We start from the raw sequence: 12,042 nt of genomic DNA on the forward strand, positions 1-12,042 counted from the left end.
AGAACGATGGGTTCAATGGCGGTTTGGATGTACCGTGCACTATTCAGTGTCCCCTCGACGATCACCAGTGGTGTACGGCCAGTGTAGGAGATCGCTCCCCACACCATGATGCCGGGTGTTGGCCCTGTGTGCCTCGGTCGTATGCAGTCCTGATTGTGGCGCTCACCTGCACGGCGCCAAACACGCATACGACCATCATTGGCACCAAGGCAGAAGCGACTCTCATCGCTGAAGACGACACGTCTCCATTCGTCCCTCCATTCACGCCTGTCGCGACACCACTGGAGGCGGGCTGCACGATGTTGGGGCGTGAGCGGAAGACGGCCTAACGGTGTGCGGGACCGTAGCCCAGCTTCATGGAGACGGTTGCGAATGGTCCTCGCCGATATCCCAGGAGCAACAGTGTCCCTAATTTGCTGGGAAGTGGCGGTGCGGTCCCCTACGGCACTGCGTAGGATCCTACGGTCTTGGCGTGCATCCGGGCGTCGCTGCGGTCCGGTCCCAGGTCGACGGGCACGTGCACCTTCCGCCGACCACTGGCGACAACATCGATGTACTGTGGAGACCTCACGCCCCACGTGTTGAGCAATTCGGCGGTACGTCCACCCGGCCTCCCGCATGCCCACTATACGCCCTCGCTCAAAGTCCGTCAACTGCACATACGGTTCACGTCCACGCTGTCGCGGCATGCTACCAGTGTTAAAGACTGCGATGGAGCTCCGTATGCCACGGCAAACTGGCTGACACTGACGGCGGCGGTGCACAAATGCTGCGCAGCTAGCGCCATTCGACGGCCAACACCGCGGTTCCTGGTGTTTCCGCTGTGCCGTGCGTGTGATCATTGCTTGTACAGCCCTCTCGCAGTGTCCGGAGCAAGTATGGTGGGTCCGACACACCGGTGTCAATGTGTTCTTTTTTCCATTTCCAGGAGTGTATTATGCAGATGACACTGTTCATAAGTGAAAAAAAAGCTTGGCTCTGGTGTATAATAAAGAGCTATCAAAGATGCTCTTTCTCTATGCGGATAACGAAATAATTATATCTGTCTCATAAGATGATTTACAGACCGCGAATTGCATTTAATAAAGAAAAGAAACATTCAGGGTCAATGGCTGACAAGAACAAAAATATTTAGGGGACAAATGAGTGTAACAGGTGTGGACTTTTAAAATAGAAAATGTAATGAGGTGTTGTGGTGGCCCTCAACTACGTACCCTCCGACTCAGAGTTGAAATACTAAAAATTTTGGCTGGTTTCGTTGTCTAGGGGCTGGGATACATAGTTGCCGCTGTACAGGCCAAATACTGCTGAGTCTACAGTATACAATATGAATACACCCATGAATGGAATGGTGGAAAGTTCCTATCACTCGGCAACTGCGGATGTAACGTAGAAATTTATAAATGAAAGATTGCAATTAAATAAAATCTGCAGGTACTATCTGAAAGACTTTAAATGATGAGTACGATAGTAGAAGTACTTTTGGGAATGCGGTATATTTCAGCAAAACACTTACTGGTGTCAATGATCCAGCAATTAAATAAAATATAAGTTGAATAACAGGGAAACAATAGATTCCTACGTCACGTAATTAGTTATGAGCGACAACATAGCTTGCGAGATATTCACTTCTTAACGCATACTACGTCTTCACTGAAGAAACCACGGAAATCTCACACGTTCACGAGTCGGCACTCCGAAGTATTTCTATCTCCCACGATCACGAGCAAACCGCTCCACACTCTCCAAGCCTTTCCTGCGACCGTGCTTCCGTCGCGTCCAGCACCTCCTGTGTCCTGTGCCGTACTCCCAGAACTCTTCTCTCGCTTCCAGTCTCCCCGTTCACGAGCGCTGTGATTGGCTAGAGTACTCGCGCCATATCTTCAAGACAACGCAACCCCACAAACATAATGAAATACATTCGAAATACTGGATTTACATTTCAATAACTAGAAATTAAATAAATATTCCCACAGCTGGACCATAAACACGCTCTAACACACATTATTAAATACATAAATAAATTAAATAAACATATATCAAAGGGATAGAACAGAAGGTAGGCCAGTAGCCTAATGTCTCTGTGCTTTCTAAAACACAGTAAATATTTAACCAATTTCTTCATGAATAGTATATATCAGATATAAACAAAGACATAGATGAATAAATATATTTATAAGCATGCTGCTGCCGTATTTTCGTGTAGCTGTGAACTTATGGCCTGACGCGATCGATAGTAATCGGCCACTTTGACCTCCAATAACTCATGTATTATTCAAGTTACATGCCTGTAATTTATATCAATTTAGGTTTACACTAACAGATTTCTAAAGACACGTCGATCGACAAAATCGGATGAAGCGTTTAGATTTTGAAAATTCGTTGCTAGGTGTTACTTGCATAATTTACAGTCAGATACTAAACTTTAAACTAATAAAGCTATTGAAAATCTGATTACACCATCAGAATCGCTATGCAAATAATGGTAATGCACTTGTTTCTTTTTGAAGTATTATGATTCCCCTGGCTGCTATTAATTTCTATACGTACTGTGAAATGTCTGCCATGATGGTTTCGAAAAGTCCACCATCTTCGGCACTCTCGGCATACAAGTCTCTTTCATCAACATAGCGTCGCCAAGGAATTCCCAGCCACGTGCTCGGCCTGGGCAATGCTTTGGGGTTCCCTCTCATGTCCGGCTACCGTTCGGCACCACGTGTTTGCTGCTGGGACTCTGCTTGCCGAGCGGCCCATGCGGCCATGCTAACTCCAAACTTCGAATATTTCCAGGGCGCTACAAATTTCCCGTTACCTAACACAGGTCATCGTTTTTAAATACTTTGTGTTTAGCTTGAGTTTAGATACGTCCAATGACGTTAACTAAACAAACTATTCTCCAGTTTAAGTGACACAGTTAAAAGCACCATACCTGGAGAAGACAGAGTAGCGTCAATGATAAACTTTGGAACAATTACGGTAGTTCTTACAATGCATTAAGGAGCAGATTGTCAGACACTGACAGAAAAACAAAAACAAAAAATTAACTCATACTGAAAGACTGGCCAATAACAATATAGAGAAATGTGAAGGAGGAAGACACATAAAAAATGAAAAAGACCAATTCTGAGTTCCTTGAAGAAAGAACAATCTTAATGAGACTAAAATTATTAGTGATGGTGATGATGATGCTATTGATGATGATGACGTTATTGAGGTTACGTTGCCAATTACACAATGGTAACTGTTATGTTACTGTAATTATCATGCTTATCATTTATTAGAGTGTGATGCTTATACCTTGCACCGAGCACCTTACTGAATAAATAATATACAATTTATTATAAGAAGAGATCATAATAACACATCAAAGTAATTGCCAACAAGTGCAATTCTTATTGAAGCAAAAAGTGAACAACGGTACACGTACACAAATTTTTTGAGGTGAAAGTGCGACATTATTTCCTGGTAATAAGATAGTTTTCGTGGGGTGGTACGGAAATTTTCCACGGAAATATACTCAGTCAGAAGAGGAGGTTAGGAACTCTTAAGAAGCCCATGATGATATTATAAGTTTCTGCATTTTATAGCTGATAGTGTTTACACTAGTGGGAAATTGGTTTATTTAAACATTAGGAGTTTCTTTTTATCATTCTTGTTATTTCATTTCCTACAACGTGTTTTAACGGTGTCCTGAAACTGAAAAGTACAAATTTCTGACATATGAAGTGAATGTGGATGCACAGTAACTCGCGTTAGGTATTTTTCAGCTAGAAAATCTGTTAAAATAAACAGGACTGGTTTACTTACGTTAGATGAAAAATTAAAAAATAAAACAACACAGTTTTAAAATTTATATTTTCTTTTACCAACGAAGTTGTACATTTATTTTTATGATACGACTAGTTTCGAATTTATTCAGATCTAACAATAAAATATAGTAAATAACCAAGAATCCGTTATCCACTACTCTACGTTGTTGTTGTGGTCTTCAGTCCTGAGACTGGTTTGATGCAGCTCTCCATGCTACTCTATCCTGTGCAAGCTTCAGCTACTGCAGCCTACATACTTCTGAATCTGCTCAGTGTATTCATCTCTTGGTCTTCCTCTACCACACTGGACTCGCATTCGGTAGGACGACGGTTCAATCCCGCGTCCGGCCATCCTGATTTAGGTTTTCCGTGATTTCCCTAAATCACTCCAGGCAGATGCCGGGATGGTTCCTTTGAAAGGGCACGGCCGACTTCCTTCCCCGTCCTTCCCTAATCCAATGAGACCGATGACCTAGCTGTTTGGTATCTTCCCACAAACAACCCAACCAAACCCTCCCTTTACAATTTTTACCCTCCAAGCTGCCCTCCAATACTAAATAGCTGATCTCTTGATGCCTCAGAACATGTCCTACCAACCGATCCCTTCTTCTAGTCAAGTTGTGCCACAAACTCCTTTTCTCCCCAGCTCTATTCAGTATCTCCTCATTAGTTATCTGATCTACCCATCTAATCTTCAGCATTCTTCTGTAGCACCACATTTCGAAAGCTTCTATTCTCTTCTTCTCCAAACTATTTATCATCCACGTTTCACTTCCATACATGGCTACACCCCATACAAATACTTTCAGAAACGACTTCCTGACACTTATATCTATACTCGATGTTAACAAATTTCTCTTCTTCAGAAACACTTTCCTTGCCATTGCCAGTCTACATTTTATATCCTCTCTACTTCGACCATCATCAGTTATTTTGCTCCCCAAACAGCAAAACTCATTAACTACTTAAAGTGTCTCATTTCCTAATCTAATTCCCTCAGCATCACCCGACTTAATTCGACTACATTCCATTATCCTCTACTCCATTACTCTACAACTGGTGAAAATGTATTACAGCTAACTATTGCATTTACTTATGTACCTATGTAAGCTATATGGAAATGTACATCTGAATACTGTGGCTTGTACCTGCTTGTTGTGATATAAATACACTCTAAGAAAGAAAAGATACATCACGAAGAAATTATCCGAATGGGACAAAAATAGACAGATATAATTTACAATAGTAGCAAAGAAATGATTACAATTTCGGAAAACCTGAATGATCAGTTCAAGAGAAGAGAGAAGAGAAAAGACTTCACAAAATGAGTGAGTGAGTAATGGCACAAACAATTTTCGGTGTGGAAAGTTTTCAAAACACGATATCTCGTAAATGACTCTCACTAGAATCCGCAACGAACACCACTGACGTTCTAATTTATTCTACTTTTAGTCTGTTAATGACAATAGGCATCATCCCATTAAAAATTGTATGTTTCCAAAAAAATATACTTTCGAAGTATAATTACAATGTTAATTGGCTAACAGTGGGAGCCTCTGACTACCCATAGGTTATGTGAAAACCGCACATCAACAGCAGTTTCCATTTCCACAGTATTTGCGGTGCGTGTCTTACGTGATGCACCCCGTATATACATGGTGTAGAGACTAGTGCTTGGTGTTTGGATAACTGTTGATGGTGATTGCTGCAGGCCGCTTTGGGGGTTGGGAGAGGACTGGATCGCGGCAGCGGGCCCGAAAGAGGTGTCGCTGCGTGCCATGTCCCTGTCTGCGACGCCGCTGTCCCCCGGGCAGCAGGTGTCCATCGAGATAGTGCGGCGTCTGCACGTCGACGGCGGCGCTCCAGACGGCGCCGTCGCACTGGTCACCAGCGTGCTCAGCGAACGCTGCGCCTTCGATCAGGTGAGTCACACTCGCAAGCGTTCAAAGTGGGCAATTAGACGAGAAAATATCAAATTCATTTTCTTTAGACTTTCTTTCCATCTTGTTACGAACGTCAACACATTTACTTGACAGCTATGGCGGATCGTATTATGGCACATGCACCACGACATGCTAAACAAGCTGTACTTTTATAACTTCATGGTGTTTTAACCACACTTTTTTTCTCTCCAAAATAACGTCTCCAGATGGCCATCGTGTCGGTAGTGGGTCAATGTCCGCTCCGTTCCTATTACGTACTTGCGCTGGAAAACGGAATCCACTAACGTTCGCGTTAGGTTATCGAGTGCATGTAATGACATCAGTTTCGCCGTGAGTGACTCTAATCCGTGCGGACCATTTTTTTCCAGTCTTCTGACTTGTTTGATGCGGCCCGCCACAAATTCCTCTCCTGTGCTAACCTGTTCATCTCAGAGTAGCATTTGCAACCTACGTCCTCAATTACACTACTGGCTATTAAAATTGCTACACCAAGAGGAAATGCAGATGATTAACGGGTATTCATTGGACAAATATATTATACTATAACTGACATGTGATTACATTTTCACGCAATTTGGGTGCATATATCCGGACAAATCGGTACCCAGAACAAACACCTCTGGCCGTAATAACGGCCTTGAGACGCCTGGGTGTTGAGTCAAACAGAGCTTGGATGGCGTGTACAGGTACAGCTGCCCATGCAGATTCAACACGATACCACAGTTCACCAAGAGTAGTGACTGGCGTATTGTGACGAGCCAGTTGATCGATCACCATTGACCAGACGTTTTCAGTTGGTGAGGGATCTGGAGAATGTGCTGGCCAGGGCAGCAGTCGAACATTTTCTGTATCCAGAAAGGCCCGTACAGGACGTGCAAAATGCGGTCGTGCATTATCCTGCTGAAATGTAGGGTTTCGCAGCAGGGATCGAATGAAGGGTAGAGCCACGAGTCGTAACACATTTTAAATGTAACGTCCACTGTTCGAAGTGCCGTCAATGCGAACAAGAGGTGACCGAGACGTGTACCATACCATCACGCTGTGTGATACGCCAGTATGGCGATGACGAATACACGCTTCCAATGTGCGTTCACCGCGATGTCGCCATACACGGATGCGACCATCATGATGCTGTAAACAGAACCTGGATTCATCCGAAAAAATGACATTTTGTCATTAGTGCACCCGTGGTCGAACTTGAGTACACCATCGCAGGCGCTCCTGTCTGTGCTGCAGCGTCAAGGGTAACCGCAGCCATGGTCTCCGGGCTGATAGTCTATGCTGCTGAAAACGTCGTCGAACTGTTCGTGCAGATGGTTGTTGTCTTGCAAACGTCCCCATCTGTTGACTCAGGGATCGAGACGTGGCTGCACGATCCGTTACAGCCATGCGGATAAGATGCCTGTCATCTCGACTGCTAGTGATACGAGGCTGTAGGGATCCAGCACGGCGTTTCGTATTACCCTCCTGAAGCCACCGATTCCATATTCTGCTAACAGTCATTGGATCTCGACCAACGCGAGCAGCAATGTCGCGATACGATAAACCGCAATCGCGATAGGCTACAATCCGACCTTTATCAAAGTCGGAAACGTGATGGTACGCATTTCTCCTCCTTACACGAGGCATCACAACAACGTTTCACCAGGCAACGCCGGTCAACTGCTGTTTGTGTATGAGAAATCGGTAGGAAACTCTCCTCATGTCAGCACGTTGTGGGTATCGCCACCGGCGCCAACCTTGTGTGAATGCTCTGAAAAGCTAATCATTTGCGTATCACAGCACCTTCTTTCTGTCGGTTAAATTTCACGTCTGTAGCACTTCATCTTCGTGGTGCAGCAATTTTAATGGCCAGTAGTGTATTTCCTGGATGTATTCCAATCTCTGTCTTCCTCTACAGTTTTTGCCCTCTACAGCTCCCTGTGGTACCATGAAAGTCAGTCCCTGATGTCTTAACAGATGTCCTATCATTCTGTCCCTTCTCCTTATCAGTGTTTTCCACATATTCCTTTCCTCTCCGATTCTACGTAGAACCTCCTCATTCCTTACCTTATCAGTCTACCTGATTTTCAACATTCGTTTGTAGCACCACATCTCAAACGCTTCGATTCTCTTCTGTTCCGGTTTTCCCACAGTCCATGTTTCACTACCATGCTTACTCCAGACGTACATTCTCAGAAAGTTCTTTCTCAAATTCAGGCTGATATTTGATATTAGTAGACTTCTGTCGGTCAGGAATGCCTTTTTTACCATAGCTAGTCTGCTGTTGATGTCTCTCCGTCCGTCAGAGGTTATTTCACTGCCTAGGTCGCAGAATTCTTTACCTTCATCTACTTTGTGACCATCAATCTTGATATTAAGTTTATCGCTGTTTCCATTTCTACTACTTCTCATTACCTTCGTCTTTCTTTTATTTATTCTCAGTCCATACTGTGTACTCATTAGAGCTGTTCATTCCATTCTGCAGATCATGTAATTCTTCTTCACTTTCACTCAGGATAGCAATATCATCAGCGAATCGTATCACTGATATCATTTCACCTTGAATTTTAATTCCGCTCCTCAACCTTTCTTTTATTTCCATCATTGCTTCCTCGATGTACAGATTGAACAGTAAGGGCGAAAGGCTGCATCCTTGTCTTACACTATTTTTAATTCGAGCACTTTGTTCTTGGTCGTCCAATCTTATTATTCCCTCTTGGCTGTTGTGTACATATTGTATATGACCAGTCTCTCCCTATAGCTTACCCCTACTTTTTCCAGAATTTCGAACATCTTGTACCATTTTACATTGTCGAACGCTTTTTCCAGGTCGACACATCCTAGGAACGTGTCTTGATTTTTGGTTCAAATGGCTCTAAGCACTATGGGACTTAACACCTGAGGTCATCAGTCCCCTGTACTTAGAACTACTTAAACCTAACTAACCTAAGGACATCACACACATCCATGCCCGTGGCAGGATTCAAACCTGCGACCGTAGCAGCAGCGCGGTTCCGAACTGAAGCGCCAAGAACCGCTCGGCCACAGCGGTCGGCCTTTAGTCTTGCTTCCATTATTAACTGCAACGTCAGAATTGCCTCTCTCGTGCCTTTACTTTTCCTAAAGCCAAACTGATCGTCATCTAGCGCATCCTCAATTTTCTTTTACATTCTTCTGTATATTATTCTTGCAAGCAAGTTGGATGCATGACCTGTTGAGCTGATTGTGCGATAATTCTCGTACTTGTCAGCTCTTGCCGTCTTCGGATACTAGTGCGATAATAAGAGACGTACAAATATTCTTCGTGTATTCGTCTGCGTTTAACAGTCGTTCTTCGTGGCCCGGGGCTCGTCGCGACTTGTCGGTTTGTGTAGCGTGAGCGTTCAGACAATATGGTGCGCAGCTTAGATCCGCCGCGACATCGGCACCGGCTGTCGCACCGCCTGCCACCGGGGGCATAGTCTTCAGCGGCGGAGGAGGCGTGTGACGTCAGCGACTGCGTTAGCAACAGCGGCGTCTGAACGTATACCTGAGCACCAACTCAGCAAGGCAGACGTATCTCATCCACACATTATGAAACATGGATGGGACATAAAGCGCAGGCTTGTGTGGCCGAGCGGTTCTAGGCGCTTCAGTATGGAACCGCGAATTCTGTCACGGGCATGGATGTGTGTGATGCCTTTAGGTTAGTTAGGTTTAAGTAGTTCTAAGTTCTAGGGGACAGATGACGTCAGATGTTAAGTACCATAGTGCTCAGATCCATTTGAACCATTTTTGAACAAAAAGGGACACAAAGAGCGCAACAAAGCCCTCCACAAAAACTTCCAAACCCTCAGAAACAAGTAACGTGCAGCCGGACGAACATGAGGACATAGTACAATACACTGATGAGGAATTCCGCGTAACCACAAAGGTTACTGCCTTAAAAGTACTATAGTTAAAGTACAAACTTACTCATTGGGCAATATCAAACGCAAAACTGACTGGGGGTACAGAACAATGAGAAAAAGAAAATGCCGGACATAGGGATAAAAGAAAAACAGGACGGATCGTTCGTTCGCTAGTGTGGCAGCCACTGCTCCATTCGTTGAGACGGTCGGTAGAAAATCAAAGGCTGAGACCACACAGGCCAAACAAGATAGCACATTATTCATCAGATCCAAGAAAGACGCAAAGGAAATACGGACAGCTAATTGATTAGAAGACAGAAAAGAAATGAATCAAGAAAATGAAGACAGAAAGAAATGTAGTCATAACTGAAGCAGAAATAGAAGAGGAAATTAGGAAGCTGAAACGAAATTCGGAGCTGAATAAAGAAATGACGCCGCGCGGGGATAGCTGAGCGGTCTGGGGCGCTGCAGTCATGGACTGTGCGGCTGGTCTCGGCGGAGGTCCGAGTCCTCCCTCAGGCATGGGTGTGTGTGTTTGTCCTTAGGATAATTTAGGTTAAGTAGTGTGTAAGCTTAGGGACTGATGACCTTAGCGGTTAAGTCCCATAAGATTTCACACACATTTGCACAAAGAAATGGCATGCGGACCACCTAGGAAGCGTAGGCCGAAAGTGATAATGTTTGGTTTCCCAGTTACCATGCCAGAAAGTGAGTTAACTGAGTCACTGTACGAGCAGAACTTGGAGGGAACGACACATAAAAAGTAATTCTTAGGAGAAACAAAAGTCATGTTTAAGACAGGCCTACGGAGAAAGCTGACAGTAAATTATGTACTGGAGATAAATCCTAAAGTCAGAGCACAATTGGTTACGCATAAAAGAATATACATTGGCTTTCGATCAATTACTGTGAAGGACTACGTTGCAGTCACCAAATGCTATAACTGCCACGACTATGACCACATTGCTAAGTAATGAAAGGAAAATAAACCGACATGCTCTCATTGTAGAGAGTGTGACCATATAAAAGAGAACTGTAAAAATACGAAGCGAGCTCCAGTGTGCTTTCCATGTGCGAAAAGGAAGAAATCACGCCGCCAAGGAGGCTCAAAATGGCTCTAAGCACTATGGGACTTAACATCTCAGATCATCAGTCCCCTAGAACTTAGAACTACGTAAACCTAACTAACCTAAGGACATCACACACATCCATGCCCGAGGCAGGATTCGAACCTGCGACCGTAGCGGTCGCGCAGTTCCACAGGCCAAGGAGGTAATGACTGCGTGACATACCAACTGTTCCTGGAGCGGGAAATTCAAAGAACCGGAAATGGATTCTGAACCATTGTGCAATCCGCTGGCGAACATTACAGGAAGCCACAGAGTAAATACAAACGCGCAAATATCACGTCGGCAGTCGAAGAAGGTGAAACACTGTCCAGGAAGAAAACTATTACACTCGAGCCCACTGATAAAATGGATTATAAGATTATCTGTCATCTTTGTAAGAAACGGAAACTTCCATTGAAGAGAAAGCGAGATGCAGAAGAAGCCAAAATTTTTTGGTCCAAAGTGAAGAACGAGAAGAGACATAGCGACACAAACCGAAAACGTGACTAACCGTATAGACAAGGGCGACAACAAGATGGACAATACAAAGGCCACTAGTAAGAGTAATGGAGAGAATGAGTGGAGTTTCTAGGAGAGGCTAAGAAGAAAGGAAAGCAAGGAACGGACAGCATGCCTACCTCCAGACAAGGAAGAGTTAAAGGTCATACTGTCAAGTTCAGAAAAAGTTGAAAGTGCAATAAATGAAAGGTGTGACAGCACGCAACAAGCTGTAGTAGCGAGTGTCACAGCACATAGCAGCTTCAGAGTATAACAAACACTAGAGGCTGCATCGCCTACGCAGACGATCTGACACAAGGGCTGAATTAGAGGAAAACAGTACGGTAATTCTTGAAAGACTAAGCAACTGGTGCGTAGGATACTAACGATAGCAGTGCACAAAATACACTCCTGGAAATTGAAATAAGAACACCGTGAATTCATTGTCCCAGGAAGGGGAAACTTTATTGACACATTCTTGGGGTCAGATACATCACATGATCACACTGACAGAACCACAGGCACATAGACACAGGCAACAGAGCATGCACAATGTCGGCACTAGTACAGTGTATATCCACCTTTCGCAGCAATGCAGGCTGCTATTCTCCCATGGAGACGATCGTAGAGATGCTGGATGTAGTCCTGTGGAACGGCTTGCCATGCCATTTCCACCTGGCGCCTCAGTTGGACCAGCGTTCGTGCTGGACGTGCAGACCGCGTGAGACGACGCTTCATCCAGTCCCAAACATGCTCAATGGGGGACAGATCCGGAGACCTTGCTGGCCAGGGTAGTTGACTTACACCTTCT

At 44.4% G+C, this 12,042-nt stretch overlaps 1 protein-coding gene across 1 annotated transcript in view; it reads left to right on the forward strand.

Annotated features, from left to right (window-relative positions):
- Positions 1–12,042, forward strand: part of LOC126152812 (uncharacterized) — a 159,600-nt gene that overhangs the window by 130,020 nt on the left and 17,538 nt on the right. Inside the window, exon 4 of the mRNA XM_049916030.1 lies at positions 5,521–5,731. Coding sequence (XP_049771987.1) covers positions 5,521–5,731 — 211 coding nt within the window. The remainder of the gene's footprint in view (positions 1–5,520; positions 5,732–12,042) is intronic.

Source organism: Schistocerca cancellata, chromosome 2 (genome assembly GCF_023864275.1).
Source record: "Schistocerca cancellata isolate TAMUIC-IGC-003103 chromosome 2, iqSchCanc2.1, whole genome shotgun sequence".
Lineage (NCBI taxonomy): Eukaryota > Metazoa > Arthropoda > Insecta > Orthoptera > Acrididae > Schistocerca > Schistocerca cancellata.